Source organism: Theropithecus gelada, chromosome 1, assembly GCF_003255815.1.
Source record: "Theropithecus gelada isolate Dixy chromosome 1, Tgel_1.0, whole genome shotgun sequence".
NCBI classification, from domain to species: domain Eukaryota; kingdom Metazoa; phylum Chordata; class Mammalia; order Primates; family Cercopithecidae; genus Theropithecus; species Theropithecus gelada.
In genome coordinates, this window is record NC_037668.1 from 80,665,534 (window position 1) to 80,689,694 (window position 24,161).

At 43.6% G+C, this 24,161-nt stretch overlaps 1 protein-coding gene across 2 annotated transcripts in view; it reads left to right on the plus strand.

Moving 5' to 3' along the window:
- The window catches only part of ZYG11B (zyg-11 family member B, cell cycle regulator), a 103,849-nt gene that overhangs the window by 39,055 nt on the left and 40,633 nt on the right, over window positions 1-24,161 (plus strand). For both annotated transcript variants that reach the window (XM_025404848.1, XM_025404855.1), the window contains exons 3-5: window positions 8,113-8,867; window positions 16,160-16,300; window positions 21,787-21,963. In XM_025404848.1, coding sequence (XP_025260633.1) covers window positions 8,113-8,867; window positions 16,160-16,300; window positions 21,787-21,963 — 1,073 coding nt within the window. The remainder of the gene's footprint in view (window positions 1-8,112; window positions 8,868-16,159; window positions 16,301-21,786; window positions 21,964-24,161) is intronic.

Below are 24,161 nucleotides of genomic sequence, written 5' to 3' on the forward strand. Positions count from 1 at the left end.
TTTTTTTTTTTTTTTTTTTGAGACGGAGTCTTGCTCTGTCGCCCAGGCTGGGGTGCAATGGCCGGATCTCAGCTCACTGCAAGCTCCACCTCCTGGGTTTACGCCATTCTCCTGCCTCAGCCTCCTGAGTAGCTGGGACTACAGGCGCCCGCCACCTCGCCCGGCTAGTTTTTTGTATTTTTTGGTAGAGATGGGGTTTCACCGTGTTAGCCAGGATGGTCTCGATCTCCTGACCTCGTGATCCACCCGTCTCGGCCTCCCAAAGTGCTGGGATTACAGGCTTGAGCCACCGCGCCCGGCCAAGATATTTTTAAAATAAGAAAAGAGCATGAGATCTAGAAATCAGCCCTAGGTCTGATTCCTGGTTCCAACATTAATTTGCTATTTGACCCTGGACAAGTGACTCTGCAAGTCTAAGATTCCTCATCTGTAAAATGTTGATAATTATAACTCCCTCACAGGGATTACTGTGAATATTTAAATAAGACAATGAACACAACATGAATCTTGCTTTCGTGGAGCATTTAGTCCAGTGGGAGACACAGTTAGGAAGTAAACATATAGAATTACAGCTTGTGCCAGATTCTCTGAGAGAGAAAGAACACTGTTCTCTTAAGAAGAGTAATAAAGGAAGGGAGGTGTTAACTTGGATGATCGGAGCTTCTAAGGTGGTAATACTAGACTGAGACCTGAATGACAAGGAGGCAAGTCAGTAATAGAAAGGTGGGCCCCTCGGCACTGCCTAGGAATTCTGGAGTATTTCCCCAGTTAACTAGTGTTCCTAACAGTAGCTTCAGATGTTCTTTGCTCTTCTCAGACTTTCCACCATTTATCTTGGTAAGAAAATTGAAGCCATCCGTCATAAAATTCCCTTAACTCCATGCAAACCACTGCTTCCAATTTTTCTGAGTGATTTTTTTTTTTTTTTTTTAAATAGAGATGGAGTTGCACTATGTTGGCCAGGTTGGTCTTGAACCCCTGGCCTCAAGGAGTCCTCCTGCCTTGGCCTCCCAAAGTGCTAGGATTCTAGGCGTGAGCCACTGTACCCAGCCTATCTTTTTTTTAATTAAAAAATTTATTTTTTGAGACAAGGTCTCATTCTGTTTCCCAGGCTGGAGTGTAGTGGCATGATCATAGCTCACTGCAGCCTTAAACTCTTGGACTCAAGCAATCCTCCTGCCTCAGCCTCCTGAGTAGCTGAGACCACAGGTGCATGCCTCCATCTGACTAATTTTAAAAAATTTGTAATAGAGATGATGTCTTTCTGTGTTGTGCAGGCTGGTCTTGAACCCCTGGGCTCAAAACAGTCCTCCCACCTCAGCCTCCCAATTACAGGAATGAGCCACCATACTCAGTTTTTTTTTTTTTTTTTTTTTTTTTTACCCTGCAGTCAGGGTCTTACTCTTTCCTTCAAGGTGGAGTGCAATCATAGCTCGCTATAATCTCAAACTCCTGGGCTCAAGCGATCTTTCCACCTCAGCCTCCTGAGTAGCTAGGACTACGGGTATGCACCACCATGCCTGACCGATTGAAATTTTTTGTTGTTGGGATGGAGTCTTGCAATGTTGCCCAGGCTGGTCTCAAACTCCTGGCCTCTTGTCTCATCCTCCCAGAGTACTGGGATTGTAAGCATGAACCACTGTGCCTGCTCATTATTTCTTTAAGTACTTTTTCAACCCCACTCTCTTTCTCCTGTCCTTGAGATATTCCAGTGATGCAAATATAGCTTTAGGTTTTTGGTTTCGGTTTTCTTCCCATTCTGTTCTTGTTATTTAAATTAGGTAATTTATATTGTTTTATCTTCTAGTTCACTGATCTTTTTTCTCTGCTCTCTATTTTACTGTTGACCCCAAGCATTATTGTATTTTTCACTTCTAAAATTTCTTTTTTTTTTTTTTTGAGATGGAGTCTCCCTCTGTGGTCCAGACTGGAGTGCAGTGGCGCAATCTCGGCTCACTGCAAGCTCCGCCTCCCGGGTTCATGCCATTCTTCTGCCTCAGCCTCCCGAGTAGCTGGGACTACAGGCGTCCACTACCACGCCCGGCTAATTTTTTGTATTTTTAGTAGAGACGGAGTTTCACTGTGTTAGCCAGGATGGTCTCGATCTCCTTACCTCGTGATCTGCCCGCCTTGGCCTCCGAAAGTGCTGGGATTACAGGCGTGAGCCACCGCGCCCGGCCCACTTCTAAAATTTCTATTTGATTCTTCTTTGTATCTTCTCTTGCCTTGCTGAGATTTTCTGTTATTCATTTTTTTCTTATTAATTTTTTTTTTTTTGAGACGGAGAATCTTGCTCTGTCACCTAGGCTGGAGTGCAGTGGCGGATCTCGGCTCACTGCAATGCTCGCCTCCCAGGTTCAAGTCATTCTTTTGCCTCAGCCTCCCAAGTAGCTGGGACTACAGGCATGTGCCACCATGCCCAGCTAATTTTTGTATTTTTAGTAGAAATGGGGTTTCACCATGTTGGTCAGGCTGGTCTCGAACTCCTGACCTCATGGTCCGCCTGCCTTCGCCTCCCAGAGTGCCACTGCGCCTGGCCTGTTACTCATTTTTTTTCAAGCATTTTTGTTTACTTTTGAAAATTTAATTGCATTTTATTATGGCTCCTTTAAAATCGTTGTCAAATAATTTTAACATTTCTGTTACCTTACTGTTGGCATATATTGATTATCTCTTTTTCAGTTTGAAGCCTTACTGGTTCTTAATATGATTCAGAGTAATTTTTTTTTGAAACTAGGACATTTTAGGTGATATGAGACTTTTCTGTTTTAGTTTGAATCTCTGACGTCACTCCAGCAGTGGAAGGCAGGAGCACTGCTTTGTTATTGCCAGATTGGGGTTAATGTTCTTTTTAAAAAATTTTATAGGCCGGGCGCAGTGGCTCAAGCCTGTAATCCCAGCACTTTGGGAGGCTGAGGCGAGTGGATCGCAAAGGAGATCGAGACCATCCTGGCTAACTCGGTGAAACCCCGTCTCTACTAAAAATACAAAAAATTAGCCTGGCGTGGTGGCGGGCGCCTGTAGTCCCAGCTACTCGGGAGGCTGAGGCAGGAGAATGGCGTGAACCCGGGAGGCGGAGCTTGCAGTGAGCCAAGATCCCGCCACTGCACTTCAGCCTGGGCGACAGAGCGAGACTCCGTCTCAAAAAAAAAAAAAAATTGTAGGCCTGGCATGGTGGCTCACGCCTGTAATCTCAGCACTTTGGGAGGCCGAGGCAGGCAGATCACGAGGTCAGGAGATCGAGACCATCCTGGCTAACATGGCGAAATCCCGTCTCTACTAAAAATACAAAAAATTAGCTGGGCGTGGCGGTGTGTGCCTGTAGTCCCAGCTGCTCGGGAGGCTGAGGCAGGAGAATGGGGTAAACCCAGGAGGCGGAGCTTGCAGTGGACTGAGATCCGCCACTGCACTCCAGCTTTGGCGACAGAGCTAGACTCCATCTCAAAAAAAAAAAGATTATTTTATTTATTTTATGTTATGTTATTTTATTTTATGTTATTTTTATTTTATTTTACTTTGTTATTTTATGTTGTATGTTATTTTATGTTATTTTATTTTGTTATTTTATTTTCTTGTGTTATTTTATGTTATTTTATTTTGTTATTTTGTTGTTATTGTATGTTATTTTATGTTATTGTATTTTATATTTTGTTGTTAGTTTATGTTATTTTATTTTATGTTATGTTATGTTACGTTATGTTATGTTTGAGATGGAGTTTTGCTCTTGTTGCCCAGGCTGGAGTGCAATGGTGCGATCTGGGCTCATCGCAACCTCCGCCTCCAGGTTCATGCCATTCTCCTGCCTCAGTCCCCATAGTAGCTGAGATTACAGGTGTGCACCACCATGCTTGGCTAATTTTTTGTTTGAGACGGAGTCTTGCTCTGTCGCCAGGCTGGAGTGCAGTAGCACGATCTCAGCTCACTGCAACCTCCGTCTCCTGGGATCAAGTGATTTCCCTGCCTCAGCCTCCCAAGTAGCTGGGATTACAAGGCACGCACCACCAGGCCTGGCTAATTTTTTATGTTTTAGTGGAGATGGTGTTTCACCATGTTGGCTGAGATGGTCTCGATTTCCTGACCTCGTGATCTGCCCGCCTTAGCCTCCCAAAGTGCTGGGATTACAGGCATGAACTACCATGCCCGGCCAGATTAGGGTTAATGTTCTTTCTGGGCTGGGCATGGTGGCTCATGCCTGTAATCCTAGCACTTTGGGAGGCCAAGGAGGGGGTGGATCACAAGGTCAGGAGATCGAGACCATCCTGGCCAACATGGTGAAATCCAGTGTCTACTAAAAATACAAAAAATTAGCTGGGTGTGGTTGTGGGTGCCTGTAATCCCAGCTACTCAGGAGGCTGAGGCAGGAGAATCGTCTGAACTCAGGGGGCGGAGGTTGCAGTGAGCCAAGATCAGTGCCATTGCACTCCAGCCTGGGTCACAGGGCAAGACTGCGTCTCAAAAAAAAAAAAAAAAAAAAGTTCTTTCTGGTTCCCCACTTAGCTTCTCTTGACACCCAAGGTGCAGGGCTATGCAGAGGTTGGAATTCTGACTCTCCACTAGGACTCTATTGATAACTTCCCTAGCTGAAAGGCGTATGGGTATGTCATTTCTGCTTCCCAGTTGGCCTCTACTGACACCATGTTGGGAGGAGGTGGCCTCATTAATGTTGGGCAGTTGTGGAAGTCCTGACTTTCCACTAGACTTCCTATAGAGAACTTCATCACTGCTTGCTTCACTTATGGTATCTACTGACATCATGGTGGGGGATAGTTCTTACCACCCAGCAGGAATAAAAATCCTTGGTCTCTACTCAGACTTCTCTAACACCTCCCCTGTGGGCAGATTGGGGGAAGTAATTATAGCCTGGCAGGGGTAGAAATCTAGGCCCCTATTGGCATTTGCTGGCATGGGTGGGGCCGCAGTTTTTTCTGTCATGTTGGCTGAGGTAGAGCGGTTACTATCTACTAGCTGTTTGCTGTCTTACTAGTTGCTCCTTTCCTGGTACATTGGCTACAGTGAGTAGATTTTGGGGGAGCTTTTTTGTCTGTGCCCACTGACGTTTCCAGGCTGCTGGCTCCTTCAACTTTAGATCTGGGATATATGACCAGAAAAAACCCAGGAACTTTACTGCGTCGTTCCATGGGTCCCAAGGTCCCTAGCTGATCTGCTTTCATCTCTTCACCCTTCAGAGTGATCAAGCTCCAGCTCACCTTCAGCCTCATTTCTTCTCTCCCATTTGCATGCTTATATCCCCAGAAATGCACCGCATCTTATGGCTCTAGTTGTTTATGTTCAAGCAATATAGAAAGAACTACTTGCCATTTCCTAACCCTGTGATATGCTTTCACATCTTTTTTTTTTTTTTTGAGACGGAGTCTCGCTGTGCTCCCAGGCTGGAGTGCAGTGGCGCGATCTCGGCTCACTGCAAGCTCCGCCCCCCGGGTTCACGCCATTCTCCCGCCTCAGCCTCCCAAGTAGCTGGGACTACAGGCGCCCGCTACCGCGCCCGGCTAGTTTTTTGTATTTTTAGTAGAGACGGGGTTTCACCATGTTAGCCAGGATAGTCTCGATCTCCTGACCTTGTGATCCACCCGCCTCGGCCTCCCAAAGTGCTGGGATTACAGGCTTGAGCCACCGCGCCCGGCTGCTTTGACATCTTTAAGACTTTGCTTATGTTGTATATTCTTTCTTTAATATACCTAACCTTCTTTCTCTCTCTTTTTTTTTTTTTTTTTTTTGAGATGGAGTCTCACTCTGTCGCCCAGGCTGGAGTGCAGTGGCACAATCTCGGCTCACTGCAGCCTCCACCTCCCAAGTTTATAGTGATTCTCTGCCTCAGCCTCCCAAGTAGCTGGTATTACAGGCGTGCACCACCACAACTGTTTAATTTTTGCATTTTTAGTAGAAATGAAGTTTTGTCATGTTGGCTAGACTGGTCTCGAATTCCTGGCCTCATGTGATCCATCTGCATCGGCCTCCTAAAATGCTGGGATTACAGGCATGAGCCACTGCACCTGGCCTCCTAACCTTCTTTCTCTATCTTTGAATTCTTCCAGCATCTTCAAAGGCCTTACTCAAAGATCACCTCTCCCATCAAATCTTTTCCAGATCTCCATTCGTGGTGGTTTACTTCCTTTTCTTTGTTTTTGTGGTACTTATACTTGACATTAGTATACCAAATATCTCATTTTGTTATGGCTGTTTGTGTCTTTTTTACTCCATGGGATTATGAATCCTTTGATTATAGGGGCATATCTTATTTTTCTCTGTATCTACAACATTTAGGATATTTGACATATAGTAATTGTTTAATAAACTATTTGCTGAATGGACCCCACCATGAAATTTACTCCCCTGAAATAGAGTTCAGGTACTTTGAAGGGCTGTCTCTAGAACCACCGTGTTTAATAGAAATGTAATTTTAAATTTACCAGTGGCCACATACAAAAACAAAAATAAAAGGAAACAAGTGAAACTAGTTTTAGTTATTTTTATTTAACCCAATATATTAAAAAATGATCATTTCAACCTGTAGTCAATATAAAAAATTGAGATACTTTACATTATTTTGTTGTATTAAATCTTCACAATCTGGTGTATATTTTATACTTGTAGCTGACCTCACATTGTACCACCTGCTTTTCAAGTGCTCTCCAGCTGTATGTAGCTAGTGACTATGTATTGGACAGCGCAGCTCTAAAATATAATGGAGTTCTTAATATGTAATTAGTTATTTTTGTCCACTTGGGCAAGTTTTGCAAAGGCCTTTCTTGATTTTAACTGTGTAACTGTAATTAAGTCTGCAAAATTCATTAGAGAGTAGTGCTCCCTTTTAAACATACCTCAGTTCTAATTTAAGGATGACTGGCTGGCAGCCTAGCTACATTTTGAGTATGGGCCAGCTAAGGTGCCACCTTAGAGTTCCTCTCTTGACTTCAGGCTGTTTATTTACTTGTCCTCAATTGCTCATTCACCCCAGACTGTTCTTAGACTACCTTTTTTTGGCATGATTGTTACTTCTTTCACAGTCAGTGTTGTTTAGTTTATATGTGATATTGTTGATGTGGCTCCAAAGTATCATATGCTTGTGACACTGTGGTAGACAGGTATATCTCGAAAGCACTTCGAGGAGGTTACTGGGTTGACTTCATTTACATTCATCTGCCAGGGAGGGGCTATAACTACTAGTTGTTGTTTTTTTTTTTTTTAAGAGACAGGGTCTCACTCTGTCACCCAGGCTGGAGTGCAGTACTCACTATAACCACGAACTCCTGGGCTCAAGTGATCCTTCCATCTCAGCCTCCCTAGTAGCTGGGACTATAGGCATGCACCACTATGCCCAACTCGTTTTCAGTTATTTTGTAGAGATGGGGTCTCGCTATGTTTCCTAGGCCTAGATCACTTTAATAAGGTTTGAGATCTGGCTAGTGGTTTATTAATGAATTACAAGGCATTAAGTGCATGCTACATATATTATATGTATATATATTTGTTTGTATAATAATATGTTAAGGGAATTTAAAGGATAGGCTAGAAATGTATTGGTAACAAATCAAATACCTTAACACAAGGTTTCTACCTCACTTGTGGTACATAACTCTGCAAGTCCATAGAGAATTCTGCTTCGTAGTTACCCTAGGGTCCAAACTGATGGAGGGTTCCTCCTCATAAAACTATGCTCTCTAGAACGTGAAGGCTCCTCATTTGTCATAGCAGGAAAAGACAGCATGGAAAATCATGCACTGGCTCTCAGGTGCTTCAGCATACAGTCCATTGGCCAGAACTAGGCACATGGCTCCAGCTAACTCCAGGGATGGGCTGGGAAATGTAGTTGTCTGTCTGGTAAGGTAAGAACCAGATGTTAGTGGATATCAATAATGTCTGCCACAGTCCTGACTCTGCCACTTGCTGGCCCTGTGATCTTGGAAAGCCACTCTCTGAGCCCCAGTTTACTCATCTACAGGTTGTAAACAATAATATTCTCACCTAAATGAATTGTGATTATCAGACAAGATACTGTTACATGGGAGCACTTTGGAAATGTAAAGTGTGATGGAAATTTTAGCTATTCTTTAGCTGTTTTTTGAAGTTAAAGTGCTGCTTGTTTTTCCACAGGTCTACTGAATGATGGAACTGTGGGTATTTTTAGGGGCAACCAGATGCGCTTAAAGCGAGCCTGCATTCGCAAAGCAAAGATTTCTGCTGTTGCTTTCCGGAAAGCCTTCTGCCATCACAAGTTAGTGGAACTTGATGCCACAGGTGTGAATGCTGATATCACGATTACAGACATTATCAGTGGACTTGGCAGTAACAAATGGATCCAGCAGAATCTCCAGTGCCTGGTGCTGAATTCATTAACTCTCTCCCTCGAGGATCCTTACGAGCGGTGCTTTAGCCGGCTTTCTGGCCTTCGAGCTTTAAGCATCACCAATGTTCTCTTTTACAATGAAGACCTGGCTGAAGTTGCCTCGTTGCCAAGATTAGAGAGCTTGGATATTTCTAACACCTCGATCACAGATATCACTGCTCTACTGGCCTGCAAAGACCGACTCAAGTCTCTAACCATGCACCACTTGAAATGTTTAAAAATGACAACCACCCAGATACTGGATGTAGTTCGGGAACTCAAACATCTGAATCATCTTGATATCTCAGATGATAAACAGTTTACATCAGACATAGCTCTTCGCTTACTGGAACAAAAAGACATCCTACCCAACCTTGTTTCTCTGGATGTTTCTGGGAGAAAGCACGTGACAGATAAAGCTGTTGAAGCCTTTATACAACAACGTCCAAGCATGCAGTTTGTAGGTTTGCTGGCTACTGATGCTGGTTACTCTGAATTCCTCACAGGCGAAGGACATTTGAAGGTTAGACTTTAAAAATATATTATTCTGTCAGGCTGACCAATATCTTAGTTGCATAAGACTGTGTTAAAGATGAATGTCTATAATATATGGAACATGTTCATGAAACAGGGCCTCATATAGTTGAAAGGTTTTAGAGTCCTTTTTTTTTTTTTTTTTTTTTTTTTTTTTTTGAGACGGAGTCTCGCTCTGTCGCCCAGGCCGGAGTGCAGTGGCCGGATCTCAGCTCACTGCAAGCTCCGCCTCCCGGGTTCACGCCATTCTCCGGCCTCAGCCTCCCGAGTAGCTGGGACTACAGGCGCCCGCCATCTCGCCCGGCTATTTTTTTTTTTTGTATTTCTTAGTAGAGACGGGGTTTCACTGTGTTCGCCAGGATGGTCTCGATCTCCTGACCTCGTGATCCGCCCATCTCGGCCTCCCAAAGTGCTGGGATTACAGGCTTGAGCCACCGCGCCCGGCCTGGTTTTAGAGTCCTAATTAAAATTTCAGCTTCATGACCCAGGACAAGCTATGATGTCACTTCGAGTTTTTATTTCCTTATTTGTAGAATACATGGTATTCTTACCTTGCAGAATTCTGAAGATTAATGATAATCTATGTAAAGTGCAAGTCACATAGTAGGTCCTGGATAAACAATAGGTTGTCTTACGATGATAATGTTTAGATATTTTGAACCATTTACATACACTGTTTTTTTTGTTTTTTTGTCTTTTGAGACAGAGTCTCACTCTGTCGCCGAGGCTGGAGTGCAGTGGTGCCATCTCAGCTCACTGCAAGCTCTGCCTCCCGGGTTCACACCATTCTCCTGCCTCAGCCCCCCGAGTAGCTGGGACTACAGGTGCCTGCCACCACACCCGGCTAATTTTTTGTATTTTTAGTAGAGACAGGGTTTCACTGTGTTAGCCAGGATGGTCTTGATCTCCTGACCTTGTGATCTGCCCGCCTTGGCCTCCCAAAGTGCTGGGATTACAGGCGTGAGCCACTGCGCCCAGCTACATATACTGTTTTTAATGGATAACTTCGGAGAAACTGGGGACACCCCTTGTTGAATTGAATACCTAGTGGGAGATCAAGTATTCTAAGGAGATCTCTACTGTAGAAATGGTAGAATTTTGCTTTTCCTAAGATTTCTCATGCCTAATGGTTTAAATTTAGTTTAACAAACATCAGTTGGATTTGATAGAGCTTGGGATTCAAAAATGAAAATGAGGCTGGGTGTGGTGGCTCACACCTGTAATCCCAACACTTTGGGAGGCAGAGGTGGGCAGGTCACTTGAGGTCAAGAGTTCGATACCAGCTTGGCCAACATGGTGAAACCCCGTCTCTACTAAAAATACAAAAATTAGCCAGGCATGGTGGCATGTGCCTATATTGCCAGCTACACGGGAGCCTGAGGCAGGAGAATCTCTTGAACCCAGGAGGCAGAAGTTGCAGAGAGCCAAGATTGTGCCACTGCACTCAAGCCTGGGTGATAGAGTGAGACTCCATCTCAAAAAAAAAAAAAGGAAAAGAAAATGATACAGGATCTGCCTCCAAGTAGCTTAACCTAATGGGAGTGGTGATTATATTATTACAAATACATTTTTATATTTATACCTATTTACTTATATACTTTTATAGATATATGCTTTAAACCATAAATACTTTTTTTTTTTTTTTTTTTGGGAGATGGAATCTTGCTCTGTCACCCAGGCTGGAGTGTAATGGCATGATCTTGGCTCACTGCAACCTCCGCCTCCCAGGTTCAAGTTATTCTCCTGCCTCAGCCTCCCAAGTAGCTGGGACTACAGGCACACACTGCCATACCCGGCTAAGTTTTTGTATTTTAGGAGAGACAGGGTTTCACCATGTTGCCAAGGCGAGTCTCGAACTCCTGAGCTCAGGCAGTTCACCTGCTTTGGCCTTCCAAAGTGCTAGGTTTATAGGCATGAGCCACCACTCCCAGCCTGGTTTCTCTGAGAAATTGATGAATGAGTGGAGATCTTAAGGGTGAGTAGCTCAGTAGACAGTATTCCCAGCAGACAGAATAATATGTGCAAAGACTGTATTAGGAAGAGAGGTGAGACACAGGCATCACTATTTTTTAAAGCTTCAAGATGACTGCAGTGTCCAGCCAAACTCATGAATCACTGTTTTAAAATAACTTTTTTTTTTTCCCAGAGGCAGGGTCTCGCCCTGTTACCCAGGCTGGAGTACAGTGGCATGAACAAGCTCATGCAGCCGCTACCTCCTGGGCTTGAGTGGATCCTCCTGGCTTAGCCTCCTGAGTAGCTGGGACCACAAGCAAGTGCCATCATAACTGGCTATTTTTTTTTTTTTTTTTTTTGACATGGAGTCTTGCTCAGTCACCCAGGCTGGAGTGCAGTGGCGCGATCTCAGCTCACAGCAACCTCCACCTCCTGGGTTTCAGCGAATTTCCTCCCTCAGCCTCCTGAGTGGCTGGGATTACAGGTGCCTGCTACCATGTGCAGCTGATTTTTGTATTTTTGGTAGAGATGGGGTTTCACCATGTTAGCCGGGCTGGTCTTGAACTTCTGACCTAGGTGATCTGCCTGCTTTGGCCTCCCAAAGTGCTGGGATTACAGGCATGAGCCACCACGCCTGGCCTTTTTTTTTTTTTTAGTGTTTTTGTAAAGATGGGTTCTCGCTCAGTGATCCTCCCACCTTGGCCTCCCACTTTTGGGATTACAGGTGTAAGCCCCTGAGCCTAGCCTGGCTTTCTTACCATAGAATTTCCAGCTCTGTCATCAGTATTTCTGCACTCGATTTTCTCTTCTCACTATTTCCCTACTCAGTTTTCTCATCTGTCACCATCAGTTTCCTGAACCTTCCATTTCTCCACAACTAGAATTCTTATATTTGTTGGCCACCTAATCCACTTGGATTATCTCCCAAGCTGTGGCTCCCAACTCATGAGAACATCAAAAATCTGCTAAACCCAATGTTAGTTCTTAGTCTTCATTGTATTTGACCCAAAGTAAAATGGTATTTGACACAGTTGATCTTTCGCTCTTCCCTGAGATACCTTTAAAAAAAAAAACAAAAACATACATATATATATGCAATAAAATTGGCTCAGAGCACGCCTATAATCCCAGCACTTTGGGAGGCCAAGGCGTGCGGATCACTTGAGGCCAAGAGTTGGAGAGCAGCCTAGCCAACATGGTGAAAACCCCGCCTCTACTAAAAATACAAAAAAATTTAGCCAGGCGTGGTGGCAGACGCCTGTTGTCCCAGCTACTTAGGAGGCTGAGGCAGGAGAATCATTGGAACCCGGGAAGTGGAGGTTGCAGTGAGCCGAGATTGTGCCACTGCACTCCACCCTGGACAATAGAGAGAGACTGTGTCTCAAAAAAAAAAAAAAAAAAAGCAATTGACTTAGAGTGTTTAACATTCTTCCAGTAACAAAAGTTCTTTAATTTTATATTCAAGGTAACTTGAGAATATATTTCACTTAAGAGATTTATAAAGTTGTTGGAACCAACCAAATGTGGGTAAAGGAAGAATAAAGTCTGATTTAGATTATTTTTTATTTCCCTCTTACAGTTTTTTCTCATTTCACATTTCAGTGTTTTTTTCTGAATTTATAAGAAAAAGTTCTGGGTGATTCAATGAACTGAACACTTTGAAAAATTTTATTAAATACCCATTTGTATATGTGAATATGTAGTCCAAACGAGTTTGTGTAAATATGTTATACATGAATAGGAAGTTTAAAAAGCATTTAAAGAAGTAAAGTAATGGAGGCCGGGCGTGGTGGCTCATGCCTGTAATCCCAGAACTTCAGGAGGCCAAGGTCAGCTGATCACTTGAGGTCAGGGGTTTGAGAGCAGCCTGGCCAACGTGGCGAAATCCCGTCTCTACTAAAAGTACAAAAATTAGCCGGACGTGGTGGCAGGTGCCTGTAATCCCAGTTACTCGGGAGGCTGAGGCATGACAGTTGCCTGAACCCGGGAAGTAGAGGTTGCAGTGAGCTGAGATCCTGCCGCTGCACTCCACTCTGGGCGACAGAGCGAGACCGTGTCTCAAAAAAAAAGGAAAAAAGGGCTGGGCGCGGTGGCTCACGCCTGTAATCTCAGCACTTTGGGAGGCCGAGGCGGGCGGATCACGAGGACAGGAGATCGAGACCATCCTGGCTGACACGGTGAAACCCCATGTCTACTAAAAATACAAAAAAATTAGCCGGGCGTGGTGCCGGGCGCCTGCAGTCCCAGCTACTCAGGAGGCTGAGGCAGGAGAATGGCGTGAATCCGGGAGGCGGAGCTTGCAGTGAGCCGAGATTGCGCTACTGCACTCCAGCCTGGGCGACAGAGCGAGACTCCGTCTCAAAAAAAAAAAAAAAAAAGGAAAAAAAAAAGAAAAGACATAAAGTAATGGAAGTAAAGAAACTTTTATTATTATTTCAACAATCTTAGAAATTCTTAATATGTGCCCTTGCGTCATGTGACACATATCAATACTGTAGTCTAATTCATTTCAGACTCTTGTAGCATATCCTATTAATGGTTGAAATGTCAGCCATGATACATCCCTTCATTTCCTCAAAGCTGCATATTCCAATGTGAGTATTATAGGCTTTTTTGTTTTTTGATAATCAAGAGTCTCACTCTGTTGCCCATCATGGAGTGCTGTGGCACAGTCATGGCTTACTGCAGCCTCAAATTCCTGGGCTCAAGCAGTCCACTTCAGTCTCCCAAGTAGCTGGGATTACAGGCATGCACCGTCACACGCAACTGATTTTTATTTTCTTTTATAGAGACAGGGTATTACTATGTTCCCCAGGCTGGTTTTGAACTCCTGGGCTCAAGTGATCCTCCTGCCTCTACCTCCCAAAGTGCTGGGATTACAGGCATGAGCCATTTTGCCTGGCTGAATATTATATGTTTATATAAAACTTTGTTACTGAGTAATATATTTTTAAAATATTTGATTACTTTTGTGTCACACTGTATAATGTTACTGCCAAAAAAGACTAAATCTTCCCCTTATTATGAGATAGTCTCTCTGAATGACATTTTTTGGCATTTTTTAAAACTTTATTGTAAAATAAAACAGAGACAAAGACGATAAATAATTATGTAGCTTAAGTTCAAATAAAAGTGGACACACTTGAAACCATCACTCAGGTTAAGTAACAGAACTTTGTCAGCTACCCCAAAGCTCACTTCGGCCTCCCAAAGTGGTGGGATTACAGGTGTGAGCCACTACACCTGGCCATGTCCTTTCATTTCTTCATAATTTTATGACCCAACTATTTAGGCACCTGGATAATCTTGCCCATTTAAAACAATTTGATGTCTTTTGAGTATCTTTTAGTTTATAGGTTCCTCCTCCATCCCTTTCTTTTCCTTATAATTTGTTTATTGAAGAATCTATCGTTATGATTTGTAGAGTTTCCCTAAGTCTGGATTTTATTGTATTTGTTGCTGTTTTGTAGAGACAGGGTCTTGCTTTGTTGCCCAGGCTGGTCTGGAACTCCTGGGCTTAAAGTGATCCTCCTGCCTCAGCCTCCGAAAATGCTGGGATTACAGATATAAGCCACTCTGCCAGCCTGGATTTTGCTGATTGTATACTAATGGTGCATCTTTCTCTTATTTTCTGCAAATTGGTAGCTGGATTTGGAGGCTTAATTAGACTTAACGTTTTATCCCTTTGGCCAGACCCTTAGGTGTTATATTCTTACATTATGAGGTACATAAATGCCTAGTAGTTTGTCTTTCTGTGATGTTAGCAGTTATTGACACTTAGTAGCTAGATCTATCAATTCACTCAGAATTATGGTGATATTTTAATCATTTATTTTTCTCTTACTAGTTGGATTACTTTTATAAAGAGCCACTTTCTGTTACCTATATTTGGTTGCCCAGTGGCACATGAACCACATTTTAAGATAAGTATATTATCTTAAAATAATATACTTTTGGGCCGGGCGTGGTGGCTCACACCTGTAATCCCAGCACTTTGGGAGGCTGAGGCAGGTGGATCATGAGTTCAGGAGATCGAGACCATCCTGGCCAACACGGTGAAACCCCCTGTCTCTACTAAAAATACAAAAAGTTAGCCGGGCGTGGTGGCGGGCGCCTGTAGTCCCAGCTATTCAGGAGGCTGAGGCGGGAGAATGGTGTGAACCTGGGAGGCAGAGCTTGCAGTGAGCTGAGATCGAGCCACTGCACTGCAGCCTGAGCAACAGAGCAAGACTCCATCTCAAAAAAATAAAAATAAAATAAAATAAAATAATATACTTTTATGTTAGGAATCCCTAGAAAGACTTAAGTTTAAACAGAACCTCTTGGTGCTGAAAAGGAGCATGATAAATCTGGAGAAATTAATGGATACATTTATTTGATGAATACTTATGGAGTACGTATTCTGAGCCAAGCATAATGCTAGCTATTGGGGTACAATGGTGAATAGATCAATCCAGTGGGGGATTATGATAGCTATGAAAGATGTTTCAGGGGACCTAATTTAAATCAGTGGCTCAAAAAGACTTCTCTAAGAAAGTGTCCTTAACTTGAATAAGGAAGAATGAGTAGAAATTAGTCAGGCAAAGAGAGGAAGTTTTCAGTCAGAGAGGACATTGTATGAGTGGTGTTTTACTGAGAAAAAGCTTGACTTACGGAAAGATGAGGAAAAAAGGGGTATATAGCTAAAACATTGTGAGCTAGGGGGAGAGGAGTAAGAGGCAGATAGGATCCTCATCAAGTGGTAGGGCCTTATAAATAGTGTTAAATATCTTGGGATTTATTTTAGGTATAATACAGAAAATTTCACCCATTGTCTTATGCTAGGTTCTGAGTTTATCTAATATACATCTCTTCAAGACAAATACACCTTTTTAAGATGACTAATCTGGATAGATTGGAAAGTATAATCATTTTTATTTGATTCCAGCTTTACATAACTATCCTAGATGCCATGTATACAAATTATATTTATTTATTTATTTAGAGACAGAGTCTTGCTGTGTTGCCCAGGCTGGAGTGCAGTGGTACGATCTCAGCTCACTGTAACCTCTGCCTTCTCGGTTCAAGCAATTCTTCTGCCTCAGCCTCCTGAGTAGCTGCGATTACAGGCGTGCGCCACAACGCTTGGCTAACTTTTTTATTTTTAGTAGAGATGGGGTTTCACCATGTTGGCTAGGGTGGTTTCGAACTCCTGACTTCACATGATCCACCCACCTTGGCCTCCCAAAGTACTGGGATTACAGGCATGAGCCACCACACCTGGCCACAAATGATATTTAGATAGAGAAAGAGAGAGAATTCTAAAAGCTAATCTGGTTATGTTCACAGGTGTCTGGAGAAGCCAATGAAACTCAGATTGCAGAAGCACTGAAGCGTTACAGTGAACGGGCATTCTTTGTTCGGGAAGCTCTATTTCATCTTTTTAGTCTGACTCATGTGATGGAAAAAACAAAGCCAGAAATTTTAAAGGTAAGAATAAGAAACTGGATATGAAATTTTTGAAACGATTTCCCTGGGCAGATGATTTTTTGAAGAAAATTGGTGAAAATTTGCATTTAGGGCCAGGCACGGTGGCTCAAGCCTGTAATCCCAGCACTTTGGGAGGCCGAGACGGGCAGATCACGAGGTCAGGAGATCGAGACCATCCTGGCTAACACGGTGAAACTCCGTCTCTACTGAAAAATACAAAAAAAAAAAACTAGCCAGGCGAGGTGGCGGGCGCCTGTAGTCCCAGCTACTTGGAAGGCTGAGGCAGGAGAATGGCGTAAACCTGGGAGGTGGAGCTTGCAGTGAGCTGAGATCCGGCCACTGCACTCCAGCCTGGGCGACAGAGCAAGACTCCGTCTCAAAAAAAAAAAAAAAAAAAAAGAAAATTTGCATTTAGTCTTTTTTTATTATTTATAATATGATTGATGACGTGTGATTTCAATTATTAGCCACAAACGAGAGAGAATATAGTTGTACAATGTTATTGAAGTTTTATAGTAGTCTCATTAAGCATATAAATGTCTTGTACATATTTATCTACCTAAAACCAGTGACCACCATGGTATTTTGTCACCAGCTACTATAGAAAATGAAAGTATATGACTGGGATCAGGACACTGTTTTGTATATTAACCATATGTTGTTTCCCAAATAGATTTTTTTAGAAATACAATATTGGGCCAGGTGTGGTAGTTGATGCCTGTAATCCCAGCACTTCAGGAGGCTGAGACAGATGGGTAGCTTGAGCCCTAGAGTTCGAGACCAGCCTGAGCAACATGGCAAAACCCCATTTCTACAAAAAGTATTAAAAAATACAAAAAAAGAAAGAGAAATAAAGCAAGCAGATATCGGAATTCCACAAGGCACTTTTCCATGCTGTTTAGAACCTACTGTGCATTCTTAACTGATTTACATTACTCCCCAATTAAGTTTAAAAAAATTTTGTTTTTAAGTCATAGGGTCTTACTGTGTTCCCCAGGCAAGAGTGCAATGGCTGTTCACAGACCTCAAACTCCTGGGCTCAGGCAATCCTGTCTCAGCCTCCCAAGTAGCTAGGACTACAGGTGTACATCACAGCACCCAGCTATTTTAACCAAGACAGCTTTTGAAGGGCAAGAAAGGAGGTTTCTTAATTTTATTGAATGCTTAGGGCAACATTTATCAAAATGTGGTCCTTTGGGCCAGGACACAGTGGCTCACACCTATAATAACTTTGGGAAGCTGAGGCAGGCAGGTCACCTGGGGCCAGGAGTTCTAGACCAGCCTGACCAACATGGCGAAACCCCATCTCTACTAAAAATACAAAAAATTAGCCGAGTGTGGTAGTGCACGCCAGTAATCCCAGCTACTCAGGAGACTGAGGCATGAGGAACCTGGGAGGCCGAGGTTACGGTGAGCCGAGATCATGCCACTGCACTCCAGCCTGAGCAACAGAGCAAGGTTCTCTCAAAAAAAAAAAAAAAAAAAAAAAAAAAGTGGTCCTTTGACCACTACAAGTCTAGGATATTGCTTATTTAAAAAGCATATTTGTGACCAGGCGTGGTGGCTCACCCTTGTAATCCCAGTACTTTGGGAAACCAACGCAGGCAGATCACTTGAGCTCAGGAGTTCAAGGCCCAGGCTGGGCAACATGGCAAAACCCTATCTCTACAAAAATTAGCCAGGTGTGGTGGCACACACCTGTAGTGCCAGCTACATGGGACACTGAGGCGGGAGAGTTGCTCGAGCCTGGGAGGCAGAGGTTGCAGCGAGCCGAGATCATGCTACCACACTCCAACCTGGGTGACAGGAGTGAAACCTTGTCTGAAAAAAAAAAAAAAGATATTTGTAAACCCCACCCCCCAAAATTTAGATTCAGTAGAGCTAGATGAGGCGCAGGAATCTGCATTTTAATAAGCCCCCAAGATAATTCCAAGGTAATTCTTATGCACATTCAGTTTTGAAAACCAATGAGCATAGGACTATATTATATTTGGCACCTTGTTTAGTGGGCACAATTCCAAGAGATGGGTTTTGTCTTCTGTTTTACAGATTATGAAATTGAGGTTCTGTGACATTAAGTAATAATAAGTCAGTGGCAGAGCCACAACTTGACATCCTACATACCTTAAATTCTGAGAATGAGGTGCTTGGGTAGGAACCAGTAACATTTTAGTCCTTAGGATATTATCACCAACACCTGTCACTCCTTTTATATATATCAGAGGATGTTGGCACTTTGTATATGAATTGTCTTTTTTTTTTGGTTTTGATTACTGTGAACTGAGCAACAAAGGACTAGATCTCTAGTCTTGATCTGAAATATTCATTCAGACATTCAGAGAATGATTCGGAGATAAATGAAAGAATATAGGCTATTTATTTATTTATTTATTTATTTATTGAGGTAGCATCTTACTCTGTCACCCATGCTGGAGTGCAGTGGCATGATCATGGTTCACTGCAGCCTTGACCTCCCTCCTGGGCTCAAATGATCCCCCTGCCTCAGCCTCCAGAGTGGCTGGAACTACAAGCGTATAACACCATGCCTGGCTGAATTTTAAAATTTGTTATTATTATTGTTTTTTTTTTTTTTGTAGTGATGGAGACCCACTATGTTGCCCAGGCTGGTCTCAAATTCCTGGGCTCAAGTGATTCTCCCGCCTTGGCCTCCCAGAGTGTTGGGATTATAGGAGTGAGCCACTTTTATTTTATTTTTTTAAAGATAGAGGATCTAGCTGTATTGCCCAGGCTGGAGTGCAGTGGTGCACGATCACAGCTCACTGCAACCTCAAACTCTTGAGCTCAAGCAATCTTCTGCCTCAACCTCCTAAACGTCTGGGACTATAGGTGTGTGCCATCACACCTGGCTAATTTTTAAAATTTTTAAAAATAAATAAATTTATTTATTTATTAGGCTCCAGCAATCCTCCTGCCTAAGCCTCCCGAATAGCTAGGACTACAGGCCCATGCAACCACACCTGGCTAATTTTTTAGAGACAGGGTCACACTATGTTGCACAAGCTAATTTTTAAAAATTTTTTGTAGAGAGAGGTTCTTGCTGTGTTGCCCAGGCTAGTCTCGAATTCCTGACCTCAAGTGATCCTCCTGCCTTGAGCTCCCAGAGTTCTGTAATTACAGGCATGAGCCACTACACCTAGCCTAGGCAATTCCTTTTTTTTTTGGGGGGGGACTGAGTCTCACTCTATTGCCCAGGATGGAGTGCAGTGGCACTATCTCAGCTCACTGCAACCTCCGCCTCCCATGTTCAAGCGATTCTTCTGCCTCAGCCTCCCGAGTAGCTGGGATTATAGGCACCCGCCACCACGCCCGGCTAATTTTTGTATTTTTAGTAGAGACGAGGTTTCACCATGTTGACCAGGCTGGTCTCGAACTCCTGATCTCAAGTGATCCACCTGCCTCGGTCTCCCAAAAGTGCTGGGATTACAGGCATGAGCCACCATGCCTGGCCAAGGCAATTCTTATAGGGAATTTTGCTGCAAAGGAGAGCAAAGAAAAAAGATGGTAATTGTTTGAGTAAGTGAGATTAAAAGAGGAATGTTTTGATTTTTTTTTAACAGGAAAAATGTATCTTGTTTATATCCTGATATGAATGATCCAGTACAGAATAAAAAATTGATATAGGAGTAGGAGGGGTGAACAGCTTCCCTTCAGTAGACAAGAAAATAATGATCTAACATATACATGGAGGGATTTGTTTTACAAAGGACCCCAAAAGATTCCTTATGGTAGCAGGCAGGAAGGTGATGTATATATACGTATGCTGGTAAGTAGGATAGATGTAGTAATGAGAATCTGAAATTCTTTTCTGGTTGCTTCAGTTTTCTTTTCTTTTTTTTTTTTTTCTCTTTTCCTTAGAGGCAGGGTCTCACTCTGTCCCCCAAGCTGAAGCGCAGTGGCACAACCATGACTCACTACAGGCTCTGCCTCCCAGGGCTCAGGCGATCCTCCCACCTCACCTCTCAAGTAGATGGGACTATAGGCATGCACTACCATGCCCAGCTTCATATATGTATGTGTGTGTGTGTGTATATATACGCGCGCGCGTGTGTGTGTGTGTGTGTGTATATATATATATATATAGAGAGAGAGGGATGGAGTTTCGCCTTTGTCACCCAGGCTTGAGTGCAATGGTGTGCTCTTGGCTCACTGCAACCTCTACCTCCTGGGTTAAAGCAGTTATCCTGCTTCAACCACCCAAGTAGCTGGGATTACGGGCATGCGCCACCATGCCCAGCTAATTTCTGTGTTTGTTTTTTCTTTCTTTCTTTCTTTCTTTTTCTTTTTTGAGATGGAGTCTCACTTTGTCACCCAGGCTCTAGTGCAGTGGTGCAATCTCGGCTCACTGCAAGCTCTGCCTCCCAGGTTCACGCCATTCTCCTGCCTCAGCCTCCCAAGTAGCTGGGACTACAGGTGCCTGCCACCACACCCGGCTAATTTTTTGTATTTTTAGTAGAGACAGGGTTTCACCATGTTAGGCAGGATGGTCTCGATCTCCCGACCTCGTGATCCACCCACCTTGACCTCCCAAAGTCCTGGGATTACAGGTGTGAGCCACCGCTCCTGGCACCCAGCAAATTTTTGCACTGTTTTATACAGATGGGGTTTCACCGTGTTGCCCAGGCTGGCAGTTTTCTTAGTGTAGTTGAAAGCAAGATCTTCAGCTGATAGTGAAGAATGGGAAGGATTCGTTGGGGGTTTGAGGTCAGAGGAAAAAGTGAGAAATAGTTGTCTAGGCCAGGGGAAGTGAATGGATTTTATTGCACTCTAACCTCAGCAGTGTTCTCAAGGAACTGAAGATTGAGATTTGAGAATGAAGTTATGCTCTATTCAAGTCAGTGAGAATTTATTCACTGCCTTCCATGTAACAGGCACCATAAGTAGGTCTTAGAAATACAGGCCGGGCGCAGTGGCTTAAGCCTGTAATCCCAGCACTTTGGGAGGCCGAGACGGGTGGATCACGAGGTCAGGAGATCGAGACCATCCTGGCTAACACGGTGAAACCCCGTCTCTACTAAAAAAATTACAAGAAGCTAGCCGGGCGAGGTGGCGGGCGCCTGTAGTCCCAGCTACTCGGGAGGCTGAGGCAGGAGAATGGCGTGAACCCGGGAGGCGGAGCTTGCAGTGAGCTGAGATCCGGCCACTGCACTCCAGCCTGGGCGACAGAGCGAGACTCTGTCTCAAAAAAAAAAAAAAAAGAAAAAAAATACAAAGATGAGTGACCTGTGTTGAAAAGATTTATTAGCTTTACAGAAAACCTCTAGATATGAATAGCTGAATACCTGCCTTGATGAGGTAGACTGGAACTATTTGTGAGTAACTTGCTATATCCTAGGCTGTTTGCACATGAGGATGTAAAAGAAACTTACGACATCTTTGAAGTTACTACAGACCAACAAAATAATGCTGCTCAATGAAGTGGGCTTGTATTTATAAGGTGAATTAAGAGGACTCTTTTTTTTTTCCAGCTTGTGGTTACTGGGATGAGAAACCACCCTATGAATTTGCCAGTGCAACTGGCTGCAAGCGCCTGTGTATTTAACTTAACCAAGCAGGATCTTGCTGCAGGAATGCCTGTCCGACTCCTGGCTGATGTGACCCATTTGCTACTCAAAGCCATGGAACATTTTCCCAATCACCAGCAGGTAAGCTTATGTGAATTCCTTTTCAAATAGTCCTTGTAGTGTCTTCTACTCATCTCCTACAGTTTAATAGTTTAATAGACCAAGTTTAATAGACCAAGGCTTCAAATTCAAATGCCTTTGGAGGCTGTGGTATGACTGAGTGTAAGAAAACAGAGAAGTGGACACCAAAGGAGTATATTCCATGCCTAAAATCACCTAAATCCATTTATTGGGGGACCTAGTACAAGCCATATAAAACTCATCTTCCTCCTAGATCTTGAGTTTGTGATCATTTCAACAGATAGGCACAGAGGATCTCTTCTGGGCTAGGCACTATCAAATGCTGGGATACAGAAATGATTAAGACGTGTCTTTTCCATTTCTAGCAGTATGGTAGAAGGTGTAACCTGTCAGGATGAATACTAAAAATGTTGCTTAAATTTTTTTTAAAAAAGCGGAGTCTTGCTCTGTTGCCAGGCTGGAGTGCAGTGGCGCAATCTCAGCTCACTGCAACCTCCGCCTCCCAGGTTCAAGCGATTCTCCTGCCTCAGCCTCCCAAGTAGCTGGGATTACAGGCGCCTGCCACCACACCCAGCTCATTTTTGTATTTCTAGTAGAGACGAGGTTTCAACATGTTGGCCAGGATGGTCTCAATCTCTTGTCTTTGTGATCTGCCCACCTCAGCCTACGAAAATGCTGGGATTACAGGCGTGAGCCTGCTCACCCGGCCCTGAAAATTTTTTTTTTAGGTCATTTGAAATTGACCATTGAGTTGGCAAGTTAGTAAAAAATACTCAGAGGCCCAAAACCAAGTAAAAATGGCAAACCACATTGGTGAGTGGATCATTAAAGCCGGCTTCCCTCATTGAGGGCAGTTGCCAAACTAGATGAAATTTAGGCTTTGATTGTCATGGCTTCTGGAAGCCCATCAGACAGAAGACTCCTAGTATAAAGCTATGACTTCCTCCCCAAAGATACATTCTTACTAAAAAGGAGCTATAAATAAGTCTGCCTATGGTAGAGAAACAACAAAAGAATAAGCCCAAAGAAAGTAGAAGGAAGGAATAACAAAGATGAAAGTAAAAATTAATAAAATAAAAAACATACCATTATTTTAGAGAGGATCAATAATTCCAAGAATTGATTCTTCGAACATATTTAATAATATTGAAAACTCATTGGCAAAGTTGATCAGGGAAAAATGAGAAAGGATGCATATAAAATAAATAAGGTTAGGAAATGGGGTGGGGGAAATGGGAAGTCACTGTATTGGGTATTGAGTTTCCGTCTAGGGTGATGAAAATGTTTGGGATGATGAAATTGTTATGGTCGCACAACTCTGTGACTATACTAGAATCCATCAAATTGTACACTTTAAATAGGTGAATTGTATGGTACATGAACTGTATCTCAATAAAGCTGTTATATATTTTTAAAAACAATGTTCACAGTAGGCCAGGCATGGTGGCTCACGCCTGTAATCCCAGCACTTTGGGAGGCCGAAGTAGGAGGATCACTTGAGCCCAGGAGTTCAAGACCAACCTGGGCAACATAGTGAGGCCCTGTCTCTACAAATAATAAAAAAATTAGCCCGGCACGGTGGCACACATCTGTGGTCCCAACTACTCAGGAGCCTAAAGAGTACATGCCTAAAAGCATTTAAATCCATATGTGGAGGAATTGTTTGAGCCAAGCACTCAAGGCTGCAGTGAGCTGTGATTCAGCCACTGCACTCCAGTCTGTGCAACAGAGCAAGACCTTGTCTCAAAACAAACAAACAAACAAAAAAGAATGTTCGAGCCGGGCGTGGTGGCTCACGCCTGTAATCCCAGCACTTTGGGAGGCCGAGGCGGGCAGATCACATGAGGTCAGGACTTCGAGACCTGCCGGACCAACATGGAGAAACCTCTACTAAAAATACAAAATTAGGGCCGGGCGCGGTGGCTCAAGCCTGTAATCCCAGCACTTTGGGAGGCCGAGACGGGCGGATCACAAGGTCAGGAGATCGAGACCATCCTGGCTAACCCGGTGAAACCCCGTCTCTACTAAAAAATACAAAAAACTAGCCGGGCGAGGTGGCGGGCGCCTGTAGTCCCAGCTACTCTGGAGGCTGAGGCAGGAGAATGGCGTGAACCCGGGAGGCGGAGCTTGCAGTGAGCTGAGATCCGGCTACTGCACTCCAGCCTGGGCGACAGAGCCAGACTCCGTCTCAAAAAAAA